The 20,173-nt window shown below is 44.1% G+C and overlaps 1 protein-coding gene across 3 annotated transcripts in view; it reads left to right on the top strand.

Annotated features, from left to right (window-relative positions):
- Positions 1–20,173, top strand: part of KCTD19 (potassium channel tetramerization domain containing 19) — a 2,598,446-nt gene that overhangs the window by 1,045,357 nt on the left and 1,532,916 nt on the right. For all 3 annotated transcript variants that reach the window (XM_078669086.1, XM_078669084.1, XM_078669085.1), the window contains one exon: positions 4,423–4,583. In XM_078669086.1, coding sequence (XP_078525212.1) covers positions 4,423–4,583 — 161 coding nt within the window. The remainder of the gene's footprint in view (positions 1–4,422; positions 4,584–20,173) is intronic.

The following is a 20,173-nucleotide window of genomic DNA, read 5'->3' as shown; positions in this document are numbered from 1 at the left end:
CCTCCGGACTGATCCGGAGGTCTCCTGCCCGGAGATATCCAAAAAGAGCACTGAAAACCGCACTCAAGGTGTCGAAATTGATGGAAATCTTTCAGTCTGTAAGACCATCAAGCTTGACACACAGTTTTTTGGACTTCAAGTCCCATTATCAATTTGAGCAGGTGCTAGATATTATACAGCCGACTCTAGCGAAAAAGCTCTTCCTACAGTTTAGATATGGTACTTTACCGCTATATGCTGTTACAAGTAAATGGGCGGGAGCTCCAAATACTAATTGCCCTGGATGCCTCACAGAGGAGGAAACATCAGTCCATGTAGTACTCTTCTGTGCGGCATATAAAAAACCCAGGGAATAATGGATAATACAACTATGTAGGAATTTGGGCATGAGGAATCGTGCATCCTTTTTTAGGATCCTAAGATCGGATACTAGCCCCATTTATGTGGTTGCAGTGGCAAAGTTTCTATTCTCAATGTGGATTATTCGTAGAAACTTGCTAAAGTCGGCCTAGACCCCTACAGTCCCCTATTGGAGCATAGTACCCCCTATGTTGTAATGATTGCCATTGAGTATGAAATTTCGTTTTTTGGGTCGAGAGAACATCGTGTTGTTTTTTAAATTTTTTAGAATTGTACATATAACTTACGTTTTTATTGTGTTTTTGTGCATCGATGATATTTTATATTTAATGTTTTTTAATTATCATCATCGTACTATGCCCGTAATTCCGATGTATGTAGCAAAATCCCACCTTAAGTTATGATGAATCTGTAATTGTTGTAAACGAATGTGCTTTTATGGTTATAAATAACCGCAATAAAGTTTTTCAGTGAATGAATGATACTGTAGTAATCCAGCCACGAAAGGTTAAAGTCACAGTGAGTTTAATAAAGTGGTTCCTCTGCCAGAGAGAAGGATTCTTCCTTTCTTATCAACTTGAGATGGAAAGCGGTATTTGGCTGTGATCCGATTTGCAAAGTAAAGCTCCGCTAAACTAACCTTCCATGTTTTTTGATTTCTGTACTGGAGAGTAGTGCACTCACAAATCCTGCACTTAAAGGCAGGGGAGAGTGACCTTGATGTGATTGCCAATTGAAAGAATCCTAGTTTAGATATGTTTAGGCGCCTTCTGTTGTCCTTCATCCAGTAAGTTAACAACTCATCCTATAAAGTAAGTAGCAGAGTGTCCTTCACAGATACTTGGGTGTCGCAGTTAGTGTTGAGTAATTACGCGTGGCTGGTACAGAGAAAAATTAAAGCCATAGTGAAGACTGCAGATGCTCTTAATGTGGTCTACAGTTATTAAGCCTTGGATTAGACAGTGCAGCTGATAGCGCCAGCCGTGAGCAGGGTAACACAGTCACATTCCAGTGACTTGTGCAGACTGCTTTCTGCATCAGGAACTGTGACGATTGCCTAGCAAACTGCACCTCTGCTTGATCTGTGCCTATGACCATGTTCAAAGTGCTATAAACAGTATACCAACTCTTAGAACAGTGCGTAGGCGTCAACTAACCTAGACTTCAATATCCGAGTTGACTCCTCTCTCTCTCTTGACATTCAAGGATAGTTGGTGACCGGACTGTGTTAACCACCTTTTTTTTGTTCTCTCCCTCTCTGATGCACTGTTTACTTATTTTTCATGCTGTATTTTTTATCTCTGGTTTGCTTCCTTACTGCCTGCCTACTATGTAATGCAATTTCCTTCTGTTTTTTACAGTGTGTATTTAAAGCGCTCTGATACCTACGGGTCAAGCTAGCACTAAATACAACTTTTTAAATAAGATAAATAAATAAATAAATAGATAAATAAATAAATAAATAAATAAATAAATAAATAAAATAGTGAATGTGATACCTCGAATTTGACCTAGATCCATGGCAGGAATTTAATCTGGAATGTCTTGGTGGAGCTGTCATTGGAGCAAGTGCTTGCGGATGCCTGGTAGGGATGGCTGGAGCAATTTCTACAGTAATTATATTTGAGGCAGAGACTTCACAGGTGGCTGAGGAAGTTGAGGAGAAGGTGACATTGTAAACATCACCAAGCATTTTAAAGTTAAGAAGATCCTGTTATGAAGACTGGAGAGCTGTACTGAAGGTTTAGCTCTGAAGTACTCAGAGTCTGATTCAAAGGGGAGCCTGCAAGGTTTTATCCTCGATACTCACTCCGACATCTTCTTTTCTGCATCATAAGAGTGTCTTGATGTTGTACCATGTCTCTATGTTGAATACGTCTACGTTAATGAACGCCTTCATGTCAATGTTCCCCTCCTCACCGTTGTATGTGTTCTCAACAACAACCCAGTCTTAACAGTGAGCAAATAGGCGCCATACCCCTTCTTGACTTCAATGTCATTGTCGTTGACTAGGGATGTTGTTTCTCACCTTGACTTCTTTTTTTCAATCTCCCTCTGCGGGAGTCCTCAGAGGGTGAGATAGGGGGCACTGGTAGACAGAGCAGCCTTTCTGCACCCCTCAAGTGTTTCTCCAGCCAAGGATTTGTGCCACCTGAAGGGCATAATGGGATACTAGAGGTCAGGGTGCCCTTAAAGGTGCAGTGTTATAGTGTCTTTCTTAGATTGTCACAACCTACACAGGGCCGGGGAAGGCAAAGCCGGACCCAATGGGGGCCCGAGACAAACGCCGCCTGGAGGCAGGAAGCCCCCCTGCCCATTTACATAGCCCGCGAAAAACGAGCAACCAGGATTGGTCACCCCAGGGCAAGCAATGGTCCCCCCAATCCGGGGGCAAGCGGTTGAGCGGCAAGAGGGGATAAGAAGGGGCGCAGGGCCCGAGAATTATACAGTCCCCCCACGCAGAAGGTACAAGGAAATCCCACCCACCCACACCGGGAAAAAAGCGGGCGTTGCAGCCTCAGGGGTAGAGGTGAAGCGGAAGGAACCAGAGAAAGGTAGAAAAAGAAGAGATAAATTACTAGAGGTAGATTGAAGGTTCACACAGTGGCCTTGGGATGCATCACAGCAAGGGCGCTGAGGGAGGCAAGGACAGCAACCCGCCATAGACAGAGAAGATGTGATGATCCCGCAAGGCCCTTGGGGTGCCTCACGGCAGGGGTAACAAGGGAGCGAGATGTAAGGACTCAGCCTCTGGCAGGATAGAGGAGATGCTCACACAGGGTCCTTGGGATGTCACACGGCAGGGACCCATAGGAGCAGGGAGCGTGCAAGAAGGGGTCCAGGTCAAGCGGGAGGGCACTTGCAGCCCGGGCAGGTCCTGAGGGACACCCACCAAGTCGGTCGCAAGTTGAAGCCTAAACCTGTGAATTAGATGCCCAGGCATGTGGGCCCCCTCCCTAGAAGTTGAGTTGGCTGAGACCACATAACGACCAAGAATGTACGGAGATAATTGCAAAGACAATAAAATGTTTAAACATGGATGCTATAAATGACCATTAGAAATGACCATGAAACTGCAAACTGTATAACCATGCTTTGTTTAAATAAACTGCAACCTTTATTTTTTTAAGCTTAAAGTTTATTGAAAGAAAAAGTATATAGTACATAGGAAGATTTTTTTTAAGTTTAAAGTTTATTGAAAGAAAAAGTATATAGTACATAGGAAGAAAACTGCAAACTTTAAAGGCACCAAATCACGTTGTCAGTGGTGTGATTTAGAGGGTAAGATGGACGCAGTTGAAGTAGGGGAGGGGGAGGAAGATTTGCCTCTTGGGAGGGGTTTCACTTTAAAATAAAACAAAAAGGCTTTGTAAAGGAAGTTTTAAAAATGTCACTTTTATTTCATTTAGTTACCTTTCTAAGACTTGGAGTATTTTCTTCCACCTTTTAAAGTAAATGAATGGAATTGGCAATACAGCTTGTTTTTATGCCGCTGAATTATAATTTTGTGTCACACATACTTCTGGGCATTTCTGACATAAGGTGAAGATATTCCACAAAATGAGACATTGTAAAAAGTGCTCCTTGATCCCCACACTTAGGCAGGACTTTTCAGTGCTTAAAATTGTAATGGAGCTACGAAACCAATCCTTAGGAGTAAACCCAATGGACTCACCATGAAGGTATGTTTACTACATCACCTCCAGGGAAAAATGAACTATTGAGAACTAATTGTGCAATAATGTCACAGTTGAAGTAATAATCGTACTCAGTGTACCTCTCCTTAGCAGTTGCCCAAGTAACTTCTGGCCAACTTGTTGAGGGGCCTGTTTTGCTATTGTAACATGTAAGGCACATCCGATGCCACCCCTGGCACAGTATGGAAACGGAAATTTAGAGATGTTCTTACATTAGATGTCTGGCTAACGAGAAAAGTAAAGGAGTGAACAAATATGAGCTACTGTCATTACTTGAGCGTAATTCGCAATAGTATGTTGATTCTTCGTGCATTGTAGGAAAAATTGTATGGTAAAAATACCCTATTTATATTTTGTCCCAAAGGAACTGGTTAGGAACTTGTAATCTGCCACTGACTGAAAACATTGCAGAACTCTGCGGACTCTGTACATATTTGGACACAAGAGACATCACATATGAGCCGATCAAAGATGCAGTCAAATGTTTCCTGAGGAAAAAAACAAACATGCAGATTCACAAGATTAGTGAGTACATATGTTTTGAGGTGAAAAATGTCTTCATACTTGTAATCTACAACATGTATCGAAGCTTTTGCTATACAGTCTGCACCATCTTAGGGTCCTTTAGAAATATTGCTGCAGAGAGTGATCCAGTCATCATACGGGCAGGGTCTAAAACAAGAATTTTAAAACAAATATGGTGTTTTTAAGAATATAGGTAAAGTGAAGTCAGCTGTGCAGAATCAGAAGCCTGGGAAGAAAATACGAGGCATGCAGACTCTGTTAAAGGCCTTAAAGACATGAGCCATCTTTGTGAGACAACTGTCCTGCATGGACCACTCTTTCAGTCCTGATTTAATCTCAAAAAAATTATTTATTTTTAAATGTCATTATCTTTTTGTATTTTATCAAGAATCAGATGCGTTTGACACTTATTTATAATCAAACAATCAGAACCATAATAATACAAAGGGAGCTCCTATTTACAAAATCTATGTGAGAGTATGTACAAGGAATAGTGAAGTAAGAATACAGTACTTTAATAAGAAAAACAAAAGACAACCAATCAGCTTCAATCCATCCCACTAACATACTGTGTCACATTCATAACAAACATGTATGGTATATATAATAAAAATTAGAAAAAGGAGAAAAAGGAAGGAGAAAGAAATATGTAGGTATCTCTCGCCCATTCGTTTTATTTTTGGTCAAGTAAGACAACTAACGCATAATTAAATGTCAATATATCTCAGTTTCAGACATTAGGCTATCATGAAATCTTTCAAAATAACAAAATCCTACAAATGATTAGCCTAGAGAGAATGGAACAAACAACGGGGTCGATGCGTTTCAAATCCCATCAAGTAGAGGGATTCTCTTCAGGACCACATGGAGAATTAATCTGTCAAAATTGGAGGGATGTTTTCTGGTGTAGTTTTGGAAGTGCAAATGGGAAGCGTAGAATTATGTTTTAATGCCGTATTTTCTTGGTAGGAAGCACCAGCTTAAATCTCTTCAGCTTTAGCCATGGCAGACTGAAAACGGAGATGCTGCCATGAGGAGACTCCTTCTAAATTTGCAAGGTTTTGATTTATTCTGATCCATGATTTTGTCATTTTGAAAGATTTCATGATGGCCTAATGTCTGAAACTGAGATATATTGACAATTAATTATGCGTTAGTTGTCTTACTTGACCAAAAATAAAACGAATAGGCGAGAGATACCTACATATTTCTTTCTCCTTCCTTTTTCTCCTTTTTCTAATTTTTATTATATATACCATACATGTTTGTTATGAATGTGACACAGTATGTTAGTGGGATGGATTGAAGCTGATTGGTTGTCTTGTGTTTTTCTTATTAAAGTACTGTATTCTTACTTCACTATTTCTTGTACACACTCTCACATAGATTTTGTAAATAGGAGCTCCCTTTGTATTACTATGGTTCTGATTGTTTGATTATAAATAAGTGTCAAACGCATCTGATTCTTGATAAAATACAAAAAGATAATTAAATTTAAAAATAAAAAAAAATGTTGAGATTAAATCAGGACTGAAAGAGTGGTCCATGCAGGACAGTTGTTTTTTCTTTGTTCTGCTGAATTAGTTGAAATGATGAGCAGTACTGGTATTTTGTTTTGTTGATCACATTAGCGGCGTAGCCTTACTGCACTAAAGCCAAACCCTTATTGTTCAATGGTAATGATCTTTGTGAGACTGGCACAGGACGAATAGGAGTTAAAAGTACAATTCTCCGACTGCGCAGTGTTTTTCGAAGAGAAAGCCTCACCGGATCGAATTACAGCTGGGCTAATAAAGCAAGACCTGTTTATTCGCACCACTGGTGATTTTTAGGGTTACTCTCTTGCAACACCGGTTACACCTCTTGGAAGCCTGCGCCTGATGCTTATCTAAGTGGTTCTTAAAAGAAAATACTGATTACTTTCACTGCTAGGCTAACCTCACACCCAGTGCGCTCATGGCATATCATGGAGGGAGTTCATTTGGTACACCACTCTTGGGGTTGGATTCTTATGGACCATTGTAATAATTACTAGTTGCAAAAAGCCAGTTGCAATTAGCAAGCAATGTCTTTGCCACCAGTAAAGAAGTTACCAAACCAACCGATATTCAAGTAGGTCTGTTTCCTTAATTCCAATTCAGAGTGGGTCACAATCCAACCTACATCATGCATATTGATAACTTATTTTCTTTTCTTTAAACAATTCTTTGAAGGGGGTTTTATATTCTCTCCAAAACACAAACACGCAATACAGCAATCAAACCAGTGGCATAACGAAACCTGAGGGCCCCCCCCTGCAGAGTACATGGAGGGGGCCACCACCACCCACCAATTTGCTCCACCGCCCAAAAATCTGGTATATTTTGAATTGAAACCTCCAATATTTAATGAAATGTCTCTATATACGCATACTCAAAGTTCGAATAAGAAAGTAAGAAACACTCTTAATATATAAGCTACACTATTTGCAACATTATTGTCAAGAAAAGATTATTTAACTGAGACTGGAATCAGAGCAGTGCAAAGGATCGGTCTTATTGTTTTTGGAACTGCCTATCACTGAAGAACAACTACATAGGGTCTGAATTAGAATTGACATTGATGGAAAATAACTTGAAACTCTGGAAGACAAACCCAAATCTGCAATTTAACAGACTCGACTGACAATATACATGAGCAGTACACAATACTTAACCCAGTATCCTGCCAGCTCCAAGAAAATAAACTGGTGTAAATTATGTGCATGCTACACACTCGTGTCTGTCAGGGATTTTCTATGAAATTAACCACTCTATAGTATTTAAAATGAACTGAGGATACAATTTCAATATCTACCATCAGGGATTTATTAGTAAGAAGGGCATAAACTGGCAGGCACACAAGGCTAAAGATGAAAACTGCTTGGATGCTTCAGAACATTGATGCAGATGTGTGTCTGTATTTATCATTTCTGTATTGTAAACAAAGCTAATTACACAATTTCAGGTACACATATTATAGACCAGTGCAAACAAAATCATCAATAACGCATCATGTAGGTCAAAAACAAACCATATTAGCAAGTACCTAATGATAGAATCTATACTAACTGTAGCTGGTGAAGCAAAGGAAAACGTGCAAATACTTTCAAAGTGCATGATAAAAGAATCAGCAATCCAGCAATATACTAAACTCAAGTATGTTTTGTAAAGCAATCCCCCTTTCGTCTTGGCTCAAGGTGAAAACACTTTCAAAGTGTGTGATAAAAACAAATCCAGCAGTATGCAGAATTGAAGCCAGGTTGATCAAAGAATTCCCCCTTTGGCTTGTGTATGAAGGCACAAGTATTTAAATTTGACTGGTCAAACAATAACAAGCACAACAGAATGTATGACGTTACAACGCATACATTTAAAACGCAGTATTTTACATCACGTTCATTACAACGCAAGTCGTTAACAACGACTTGCGCTGGAGGGCGCTGGATTTAGGATTAGTATGATTTACTATTCCAACTCCAGTCTAAGTACAGTAGGAAAGGTGTTAGAATAGTATATCATACTATTCTTTAGGTTAGAGCGTCATCCAGCGCAAGTTGTTGTAACGACTTGCGTTGTAATGACCGCGATGTAAAGGCATTGCGATGCAATGCCTGCGTTGTAATGAATGTCTCCCAGCATAACAGCATACAAAAATCAAGTCTAACCAGTTTAATCAGACTATGGCCCTTTGGTTTGTGAATGAAGGCGCAAATATTTCACAATTACTTTTTTAACATTAAAAAGTCCAGCAGGCAATAGCATACAAAAATCAAACCAGTTTAGTCAACCAATGCCCCTTTGGTTTGTGCATGAAGGTGCAGATATTTCAAAGTCACTGTTAAAACAATAATAACAGCAGGCAGCAGCATATAAAAATCCCTGTACTGTACCCTTCCCAGGCACACACATCTAGCGCAGAGTAACTGCTCCTGCGCAGCACTACACATCTACCTGAAGTAGGCCATGGGTGTGTAAAGCACACAGCAGTGGAACTTTAAAGTGAGTGAGCCTGTTGGCCTCACTCCAGTGACAGGGTAAAAAAGAGCTGTTCACTACTACTGATCACTACACAGTATGCTGCCACCACCGCGCTTGTGCTGCTTAACACCTCCTGGTCCAACAATACTGCATACCGTAAAACAGACCTGTGTCATGGCGCACCCGCATGATCTGTGCTCACCTATGAGTCTAGAGCTTAGCAGAACAGAAAACAGAGACCAAGGAAAAATGAAAGCAAATGGAGTATATGGGAAAGGAAGGCAAAGAACATGGGAGAAAGGAAAGTAGATACTAGCGGAAAACAAGTGACAAGTGCTGGGTCTGTTATGTTTCCACACCTGTCCTGATACTGATGGAGGTTGATTCCAAGCTGAGATTTCGGCTCAGAGAGCTCCACAGACCTTGATCCAGGCTCTGGGAGAGCTGCCTCCGTGCTTGCCAGGTTTTAAGACCTGTGTTAATAATTAGGGGGAGCAAATACATGTTTCTGTTGGTAACAGAAAAGGTGTGTTTTTTAAAGTATAAACAGACTATACGTGTTTCGAAGGACACCAACTGTTAGCAGATAAGGGAATATTTATGAATAGAAATTTGACCAAAGTGACACAATGTAGTTAAATGGGAGAGGGGATGGATCCTGAAATTAGAATTGCTTGGTTTTTTAGCATCAACACTGAAGAACAATTCCTCTCCCTCTAGACTCCAAATCAGTAGGCGTCTGCCTTCAAACATGGGCATATTGACTTAAAAAAAAGTGGAAAACCTCCTCTCTTGAATTCTGCGGAAAATCATTTCAACTGTGGGGGCTAGAGGCAGCTGGAAGTTGGGAAGAATCCAGGCCTGGCATCTTTGAAGTCACAATTGAGCCTCGGACAGCTTTCGGGTGTTTGCTTGGCCATAACAGTGAATTCGAAAGCATCCGGGCCCCAGTGTCAGGCGGCTGCTTGTTAAGCAGGGTTTTAACACTCACATAGCTGCCAACATTACAAATTGCTGTGTGACATTTTCATAATTTCAGTGTAATTATGAGGGACATTCAATGACTATGAGTGACATTCTCGTGAGCAAAATTAAGCGATTTAGACGAGGGAAACATATAAATATCAGAAATTACACCCATTTGAGGAATTAGAAACTCTAAGAAGATCTTAAAATTACTGTAAAGCACCAGAAATAGAAGAGCAGTAACCTAGTAAAAAGCAGTAACTCACAGCTAATCCTCATAGAATACAGTTTTGCGAATGTGCCTGGTTCATGTTGGATGAGGTGTGTGCAGGAAGACCTCTATAAACCTTCCAGCCGCCCTGCAGTGAGAGGATCAGTTACACGGTGTCCTGACACATTCATGAGCAGGTTTAGGGCCTCTTGCAGTGACAGACACTCTGTGGGCCCCACCTATTCCATTGGACCCGGTTTCAAGTGTTCTTCCAAGCAGGGTTGGATTGGGACCACAAATGGGCACGGACCCCAGTAAAAAGCAGCCAATGTTTGTGGATCATGAGCTATAATGAAACCTTGCTTGATATGTGTCAGTGGGCTAAGTTCAGTGTTTTAAAACTTGTAGGGCCAGTCACCCTAGGTAAGTTTTCCAGGACAACAATTAAAAAGGGAAGCATTCAAGCAGAAAGGACTGCTTGTTTGTACCAGTGCACACCTAGGAGTTCTCAGTAGAGCAGGTGTGTGCCTTCTCCACCATCATGCTCACTCTACTCCCACTGGAACCAAATAGACCTGTTTCTTTCTGCAGCCTTCACTCCGGACATGGCTGTGCTTCTTGCATTGTCCTCAGTGACAAAAGTGTGCTTCCTGCATCCTCCAGACTGACAGAACCATTCTTCTGGGACATTCCACAGAGCTGATGTTTGTTTCCTGAAATCTCTGTATGGGCAGGTCTTGGCCTGATGCCCTTTTCCAAATGAAGGCCTGCACTTACTGCATCCACCCCATAAATGTATGATGCACCCTGACCTCGTTGGAACTGTATGTTGCACCCCAAGGCTGAAGACATAACTCATGTCAAAGGGTATTATGTGGGGCATTTTTTGCCCCACGGAGTGTGAGCTGTTCTCACGCTGCACTGCAAACATTATGTAAAACCAATGCATGCCAAGAGTGGTGCTTTTGAATTCGAGCTCTTTTTTCAGTTTTGCATATTCTTTTGTTTGCACTTGCTCGGTTGTGTAACCTTCCATTGAGACAATATATGGTTTGTTGTAATGCACCTGAACATCAACTAGTGCATGTGTGCAACATACGATTCGTAAATAAGCAAAGCTTATGTCTTCTTCGTGATCTTCCTCTTCAAATTCCAGGTGTTTGCATTGTCTGGTTCTGCTGACTCTTATTCCAGTGGTGTAATGTTTGGGGTTGCCAATTTTCTGGTAGCGGCGTTGCGTGCCAAACGGAAAAGATTATTGAATACTACAATGATGGAATGTGTTTTGGATTAGCTAAAGTTTGGTCAGATTAATTTTTGCCATCATGAGCTGTTCATTTATTAAATATCTTAAACAGGTGTCATCTTCTATCGTTGGCCCTGCTACGGACTTGATAAACCTGTCTCTCGCCCATGGGGTGGTCCCCCCCAGTTGGAAAGGGGCGGTGGTTAAGGCTCTTTTGAAAAAGCCTAACCTTGACCCCGCCGATCTCGCCAACTTTCGGCCTATCTCTTTGCTGCCGGGTATCAGTAAGGTGGCTGAGAAGCTGGTGAATAGCCGCCTCTCCAACTTCTTGGAAGCCAATTCCCTCCTGGGCGACTCCCAAACGGGTTTTCGGCCCGGTCAGGGGACCGACACCGCCCTGCTGGCGGTCGTGGAGAATGCGAGGAGCATGCTGGATTCGGGGGGATCAGTGGCAGTGATCCTCCTGGACCTCAGCGCTGCTTTTGACACCGTGGACCATCAGGTGCTTCTCCAACGGCTGTCAGGGGTGGGGGTCACGGGTTTGGCCCTCAAATGGTTCGCCTCCTTCCTGGAAGGTCGTACATTTGAGGTGTGGGAAGGCCAGGAAAAATCATCTTCTACCCCTCTCCAGTGTGGTGTGCCACAGGGCTCTTCATTGAGCCCTACCCTATTCAACGTTTACATGGCCCCCCTGGAGAATGTGGTACGGCCGCTGGGTATCAAGATCATCAGTTACGCTGATGATACCCAGCTGGTGGTAGGCCTCTCCCAGTCGGCGTACCATCCCGACCGGCTGCACACGTGTCTTGAAAAGATCTACACGTGGATGTGCAGCTCAGCCCTAAAGTTAAATGGCTCCAAAACGGAACTGATGCTGCTGGGGAACTCCTCTCCATCTTTGCCCCCCAGCAGCTGGCCAGACTGTTTGGGACCGATGCCCCCCCCCAAGCAGGAGATCAAGAGCTTGGGGGTATGGCTGGAGCAGGACCTATCATTTAAAACCCATGCCAAAAAGACTGCTGGCGTGTGCTTTGGCCTGCTCCGTTCAGCCCAGAAGATTCTGCCCCTGCTCCCAGTGGCCACTCGAAGGCTTCTCATCCAGGGACTTATTATCTCGCGGCTGGATTTCAGCAATGCGCTTTTCCTGGGCGCACCCGAATCTACCCTGAGCAGACTGCAGCAAGTGCAGAACGCGGCTGCCAGGCTTTTGACGGGTCTCCCTAGGCGGCAATCTGCCCGCCCGGCGTTGAGGGCACTGCACTGGCTCCCTGTGAAGGACCGGGTGAAATTCAAGGCACTCTGCATCGCCCACAAAGTCCTGCACGGGGTGGGTCCACCTATTCTTGAGGAGATGGTCCAGCCCTACAAGGCCTCTCGTTCCCTCCGCTCTGACCACCAACATCTCCTTCAGGTTGGCAGGGTGAAAAAGGTAAGAACTGGGGGCAGAAGGTTTTCAATAAATGTGGCCTCCTTGTGGAACTCACTGCCCCTACAACTGCGCTCCGAAGCCAGTCTCTTCAGGTTTCGTAAACTTTTAAAAACTTTTTTGTTCTCTGTTTAATCCTTGCATTCTGGTAGCTGTGTTATGTTCTGATAAGCGCGGGGATGCCTATTGGTAACCAGGCGCTATACAAAACTCGGAATAATAATAATAATAATAATAATTTTCATTTTTTCCCTGCTTGTTCACACCGTCAACAAGAAGTAACAAGACAATGAAATCAGTTATATAATCAATCTGATGATTTACAGGGTATTATGAATTTTATTTTTAATTGCTTAAACTGCGCCTGATTATTTCCCACACAATTGTATTAACTGTTTTTAACTGTGAATTTATGTAGATTATTTTATATATATGTGTGTAGTATACTTTTATGATTTTAAAATAATCGAATAAAGTATTTTTGACTCTGACTCTGACTCTGGTGTAACCTCCAAATAACTTTACCTGTGCATGTCCACTAAAGTTATGCCTGTAATACAGTACCGAACTAACTCCAGCAGCTCCTGCTTATTCTTGTGCAGGTAATCCCGCTCAGCTGTGCCAAGGTACTCCACTAAAGTCTGGGGCACCTCCACTACTGAAATAATCAGAGTAACATACAGTTTAGACTAAGCATTTCAGTCACTCGCAACTATAATTGTAATTCCAGAAGGCCCAAATGTGACCTTCGTTCTGTGCTCCGCAGAGAGCCCAAAGATTGGATGAGTGTGTTGTCAATTAGAACCTTTATGGCAAAGTGAAACTCACACTGCTTTCACACTTAACTTTAGGGCCCTCAATGTTGCCCCGTCAAGAACCCCTTCCACAATCTGACCTCCTCCTAACCTTTAGAAGCAACACAGTTTGCGTGAAGCACTGCACAAGACTCAAGCTGCATGACAAAATAAATTAATAAAAAAACACATCTGGGAAAATTAAATACTCTTAGAAAACAGGCCTGCATATACTATACAACATGAGATCAAACTAGTAAAATGGAAATGGGACTGCATGGCTGACATATTTTTTGAGTGCTTGTACATACTGTTGAAAGAGTGTTTTACTTCCATCGTTAAGGAGATGAATATAGGAGTTGTTAGGGACCGTTACTGTTTTAAACTGGACCTGTCCCACATCATCCTCTGGCCTCAGTCTTTACACCCTGTGGGCTACTTGAAACCTGAGAGGCCAGTGTAATGCAAGAAGGCATTGATGCCCGCGGGGACTGCGATATGCCCAATTCACGTTAGCTGACCTGTCTGGGCACTGGAGTGACGAAACTGCTTTACTCCACCTTGTCCCCTAGTCCACACACCACCTCATACATAGTGAGTGCCCTTCCTGGCATCTCTAGAGGATGCACAGGCCCAATCACATGATCAGTTCGGAGGAGGCAAAGGCCTCACATTTGGTACTCAACCAGGACAGTCCATTGGCGTTCTGTGCATGAGAGTAGGCCGAGCAGGCTGACAACTTTCTAAGGCTACAGCAGCTTTGGTTTGTATGAGGTGTTCCTAGCAAGTGGGTTTGCAGATGTGGCACTGAGGGTAACAACACACCAGCTAATAGCTGGGCCTCATCTGCTGGTCCATCGCCCAATGCCTGAATTCCCAATCCCACCCTGCTTCCAAGACCCATAAATCCCTATATGTGCTCCTGAACAATACATAATACTTTGCCCCGCTCTGACAATCGTAGACATCCCATTGCACTACTTAAGTGCACTGTTGGCTCTCACTTGTGCCACCATGATGTGTCCTCCTGCAGTACCAGGGTGGTCCAGAGAGCATCTTTAACCAGATTGTTGGAAAGAGGGTCACTCAAGCTGCACGCAGTAGTGCTGTAGACTGGCTGTAGGTGGCTGTTTGTACTGCTGAGAGAGTTGGCTTCTCTGGTTGATGCACTGACACTCACTGCCACTGTGCTAAGCTGCTCTCTATGATTGTCACTTTGATGGCCTTGGTCCACTCTAGTCCTCAGTCAGGAGCTATAGTGCACTGCTGTGGGCAGAAGCTTTCCTGTATGCACGTGCCAATCTCTAGGGCCACATTGGTAGAGGGGGCATCTTTCACAGGGCGTGGCTCAAATGGACTGGGATTGTTACATACTTGCAGGCTGAGATGATCTTGCGGGTTGAGTCATGTGTTAGTATATTAAATGTAATTAATATTAATTAACATAACAGGAAGGGCAGGCCGGGCCCCGGTACCAATATCTCGTGGCCACAGGCACCTGGGGCAAAGGGTGATGGGGCAGCCTGCAGGACTCGAGTCACTGCAGGCAGAGTCTGACTTGGATAATGCCCTGGGAACAATAACATCCTGTAGCCTACGACCTGGGGCCCTCCTCTCAATGAGCATGGAATGTGAGGGCGGAGGAGGGAGTCTGCACTGGATGGAAAGGCGCAAGGCTACAGTTCATTTGTGGTGGGCGTTCCTTTTGGTAGGAAAAGGGAGTTTGACGGCCACCTGTGATTATTCAGTGATCAAATGTCAAGGGCGCACTCATTGACTTCCCATCCCAATCAGGCCGTATAATTACAGCTCAGTTCACCACGCACTGCCACCCACACCCGTACCCACAGTCTGCCTCCTGAAACTATTATGAAATAAATGAACACTTGGGAACGACGGGCAAGATGACAAGAGACCTGCAGTGCTTTGGTAGTGTCCACAGGAGCAGGGGCAGATGACTGTTGCTAAGGTGCGCAGTTTACTCTGTGCACATGCCCCACACTGCCCCACCCTGTAGAGCAATGCCTGATGGCGCTGCCAACTTCATCGACATCGGGACAAGCACCGAAAACGCGGAGATGGAGAGCGAGCCTCCGCCTAAACCGAGATCCGAAGAAGAAAAAAACAAGAGACACAACGAGCACACACGAGTCAAGGAAACATCAAGATCCCCGCAGAGGATCCAAGGTGCCATTATAAGAAATAGCAAGGTACACAAGTCCTGGTTTGGAAAACCCATCCTCCCTGATGAAGACCTTCATCTGCCACTTAGAAGGTCGAAACGCGTTGGTCCTTTGGAGAGAGGGTCTCAGCCGAGCCAAATTGAAATCAGGTCCTCAATTGGACCCAACCATTTTCTAAACGAATGGTTTCATTACTTCGTGCTCTAAGACAGTATCCCAAGACCTCTAAAGATAAAGAAAAACATTTGGAGGACAGTGCAACACAGTATACTGCCCTGATGTATAAAACAATAGGACTTCGTCTTTCCTGAACATTAAGCTTTTTCTGTTTATGTACCTTTTGATTAAATGTGTATATATTTGTCTCACTCTTAAAATGTACATAACATTTGATAACTGATCGTTGCACTGTATATAATTCACGGATACACTGTGATTTTTTGTAAAAACAGTATGCTTTCTATGCTTAATTGTATATGTTAAAAATAAGGGGTCCACCTTGATGGGCTCTGTTGTTTTGCAACTACAAAAAAAATAAAAAAAAATAAAACAGTGATATACACACACCCCAACGCTAATTAATAAATCGATTGGGATAAGAATTGTTCCTTGTATCTATGGTGTCAGAGGTAACCTGTCTTTTGTATTCATGATTCATGATTGACCATTCCTCAACAGAATCAATTCCCTTTGTTAGTACTACTGATGGGGCGCAGGCGGCGCACTAAATGTGAACGTGCGTGCGGCACTGTGAGCCCAGCCTCTGTCTCTGAGGGTTTGTTTTAATAATGGCATCCTGCCCATGCACAGAGCCAGCTTTTGCGGTGCATGGGCGTCAGGTCATTATTAATATTAAAATGGTCCTCTGCCTCGAAGCGAGTTATTATTTATTTGGCCCCAGAGTCAAGCCAGTTTGCCTTGGGCTGAGGGGGCCCCCCGAGACTTGGGCCCCCCCGCACCACGGGGGCTGCGGGGGCCTGTGTTACACCCCTGAATCAAACATTGTGCATAGTAATGAAGATGGCTAGCCAACTAAGGGGGGGCGCTTGGGCTAGACAGGGCTCGTGGCAATGGAAACAGCCCACACAGGACACCTAAGGAGGCAAAAGAACGGGTCGGAGCCCAGAACTGAGGTGTAGGGGCCTGCCCCCCCCCAAAGGTTCCGGGAGGGTAGGAATTGGCAGGCCTCATACCTGAGGGAGGGGTGGAGGGGAACAGCACAGGGGTCTGGAAGTGAAGAGAAGATGGAGTGAACCGTGGGGCGGCACTTAGGGGTGGGGCACTCAGGAGGGGCAACGCCCATGAAAGGAAGGGTAGGGAACAAGGGTGACATCACCAAGGCGTGTGCCCATAGTGCAGGGCACAACCAAAGTGTGAGGAACTCTATGTGGAGGATGCCATAACTCACCTCAGGGCAGATGAGGACCATCAGCAATAAGAACAAGCATTGGCAATGCAACGGGTCTTGCATTTGCGAGAGTCAGAGCTATTGGTAGTGTATATTTAAATGTTTTTACTTGTGTGTTTTGGAGTGGATTCATGTGGTGTGTTGTGGAATTATGTGGTATGGTGTATGGTGGAATTATGTGGATAGTAATTATGAGGTATTTGGTGTATTGGAATTATGTGGAGTGGGATTGTGTGATATTTCAAGCAATCATGTGGTAGGGTATTTTGTATTGTGGAGTATCATGTAGTGGAGTTTAATTATGTGGCGGGCTGTTGACTTTTGGGGTGTGATGTGGAATTATGTGGTGTGGATTGTATGCATGTGGCGTGTTCTGTAATTGTGTTGGTGATTTGTATTAGGTGTTTTCTTGTAGGATTATGTGGTGTGGAATGGAAACATGTTGAGTTGATTTGTGTGACGTGGAACTGTGGTGTTGAGTACATTGACTGAATTCTCTATTCGCCTAGCCTAGCCTTGCAGTGCCTAAGCCACGCCCCGCCAGACCAAGCTCGTCGATCCGCGAGCAGGAGAGAGTCAGAAGGAAAGGAGTGTGAACGGTAGCGCGCAGCGCGAAGCGTATACAGGATCGGCCCTTGTCCGAGGAAAACGACAGAAAACGACGGCACATAGACGCCCACCGCAGCCCCATTACCACGCGGAGCCCTCGCGGAGCCCTTGGAGCGAGACGGAAGGAGCGGGGTGCGGCGCGGGCCGGAGGGCGTGCCCAGGTTGGCCGAGTGTTGCGAGGAAGCCGGGCACAGGCCGAATAGATAGGCCGAGCCCCTATAGCAGGATCAAACGCCAGAGACCGGCAGCCCTGGACAGACTCACGCAGGGGGGTCCCTGATATCACTGACTCGGACATTCAGCTGAAAGATTAAGTCAGCAGAGTCAGCTAAGGAATTGATCAGGAGAAATTTTGGAGGTCCATGAAGGAGAAAGGGGCTAAGAATTAAGAAGGGTTTATAACCCCCCAGCATATGAAGACTAAACTCCACGGAAGTGTGGGGGAACCTACACAACAGAGACCCATAAGCGTGGCAAGGCAAGCAGGCTGAAGGCAACAAGGCAGAATAGAGGTAAGTAAAAAAAAAACCCTTAAAATAAGAGTAAAAAATTATACTAAAAATAAGAGTTCCCACCTTCAGCAGAATAACAGTTATTTGGGCTAAAACCTAGAAATGGCACCCAAAAGAGGGCTAAAACCACGTACAGTGGATGAACCAAGGAGGAGTAAATCATTGGAGGGCTCTAAATCCCTGGAAGAGAGCCAGGAAAGTCATGCATCCTCTATGGATAACAGTAAGGGGAAACGCAAGAAAAGAAAAGTCAAAAGGGCAACGAAGTACGCCCAGAAGGCGAAAAGAGGGTGCAATCAAACAACTATGAAGCAGAAAGAGACTATGGCAGCGTCAAAATCCATAAGGGAGTTTGTGGGGAAACATTACAAATCATTAAATCCAGCAATAACATCGGATTTAGACGGAGAAATAGTGGAAATTGGTGGGGATAGTGGCGAAAATTCAGGCACGACAGTAGAAAAGCAAAGACAGACAGATAAGGGAGGACCCCGGGAAGAAGTTAACCTCGATATAGAAGAAGAAGGGGAGAATCATAAATCCATAAACCAGACACTGCAGAGCCAAAACCACCAGATTTCTGCGCCCCGACTATCATCCTCTCCAAAAATGTTCTCGTTGTTGTCACCAGGGAACGAGGGACAAAGGGGAAGTGAAGGCCAGAACCAGAGTTATGTTTGGGGAGGAGCGCCAGATCAATTTCAGCTGCACCCTACAATGCAAAAATCCCCACAACGCCAAGAGAGCATAAGGACGGGACACCATGTAAATCCAGTCAGGAACAACACACAGGATTTGGAGATCTCGGAGACCCCTACATCTTCGTTGATGGATTTAATCCTGTTGCTTCAGAAGGCACTACAAGGAATCCTGGAAGTAACACTCTCGAACAACGGAGTGATGAAAGCACAGAAACAGCATTTAAAGAGAATAGAAGAGGAACTAGGGGAGATAAAGAGCCAAATGCCAAGTAGGCTAAGGCCAACCGACTTAGCCTCAACCACTGAAGAAGGTGCCGTGATAGCACCAGAAGAAGTAAGTAGGGCAAGTCCTGAAAGATCTCCTCATCCCGAAGAGCAAACGGCAAAGGACACGGTAGAGATTGTAGACAATGTTTACATCTCGAAAAGACCAATACTGATAAAAAGACGTGGGGGGTATGTAGCACCTGGGGCCAGGAACAGGGCAGAAAACTTCAGACAAACGAACCCTGCAGGAAAGAGAAAAGGGAAGAAAATAACGGGCGGGGGGGTGCAGTCAGGATTAAATGCCTCAGCGTCGACTTTTATACCACATAGTCAGACGAATACAGAAGCAAAACCACCAAAGACCCCGAGTGAACCAAGGAAAAAGCAGACATGCAAGGAGGCATCAGAGAAATCCCCTCCAACCCGTACTAAGAAGCAGAAAGTACGGATAATCCCTGAACGTACCATAGTACAAAGGTCAGAAAACCCACAAGCACAAGATTTACCCGGCATGGGAAAGAAAGGACGGCATGCAGGGAGAACAACTGCCAGTCATCAGGAGCATGAAATAAAGATGAACTTACACGAGAGAGATAATAACAAGTGGTTATTCCTGGACCTGTTATCACCCGGGAAGAAGCAAAAGTTGGCAAGTAAAACAAGCCCTCTGAATAGGGCACTGATTTTGTACGCATTTGCTAAATGCAGTAGTTTGAAGGGGCTCGGAACAAAAGACCTACAGCAGGTAGGCTTTGTAGTGAACAAGAACGGAAAGGAAATAACAAAAATCTCCCTTTACTCAGACCTGATAAAAAGGGCAATCCAGAAAGCCTCAAACGAGATAAATCAACAGGGAATAAGGATTGTCCCTGAGAGGGAATTAAAACCCCCCAGAGACAACTGCTTCTTAAAACAGCACGCCGGGCTACAGAAGAGACAAGTGATCCTTTTTAGTGAAATAGAAGGCGAGCGGGGTGGTCTGAATGTTGTGATAGAAAATACAGGGAATGAATCCTCATGGGATAACTGCTCCTTATACAGTAACCCCATGGGAGAGTCCAACGACAATAATACCATGGATACGGAAGGAGTTGGTGGGCTAAGTGACGTAGAATAGGAGAAGGAGGGGTCGCAAGAACTAGGTCTCTTAACCTGGAATGTGAATGGGCTAGGCAATGAGCAAAAACGGGATTATGTAAAGGAAATCATAAATAAAGTGGACATTGCCTGCCTCCAAGAGACCTAGTTATGCGACGAAACCCCAACCTT

The sequence above is a fragment of the Lissotriton helveticus genome, chromosome 12, assembly GCF_964261635.1.
Source record: "Lissotriton helveticus chromosome 12, aLisHel1.1, whole genome shotgun sequence".
Taxonomy (NCBI): domain Eukaryota; kingdom Metazoa; phylum Chordata; class Amphibia; order Caudata; family Salamandridae; genus Lissotriton; species Lissotriton helveticus.
The sequence above is the reverse complement of the archived record's forward strand: the minus strand, read 5'-3'. Positions and strand labels throughout refer to the sequence as shown.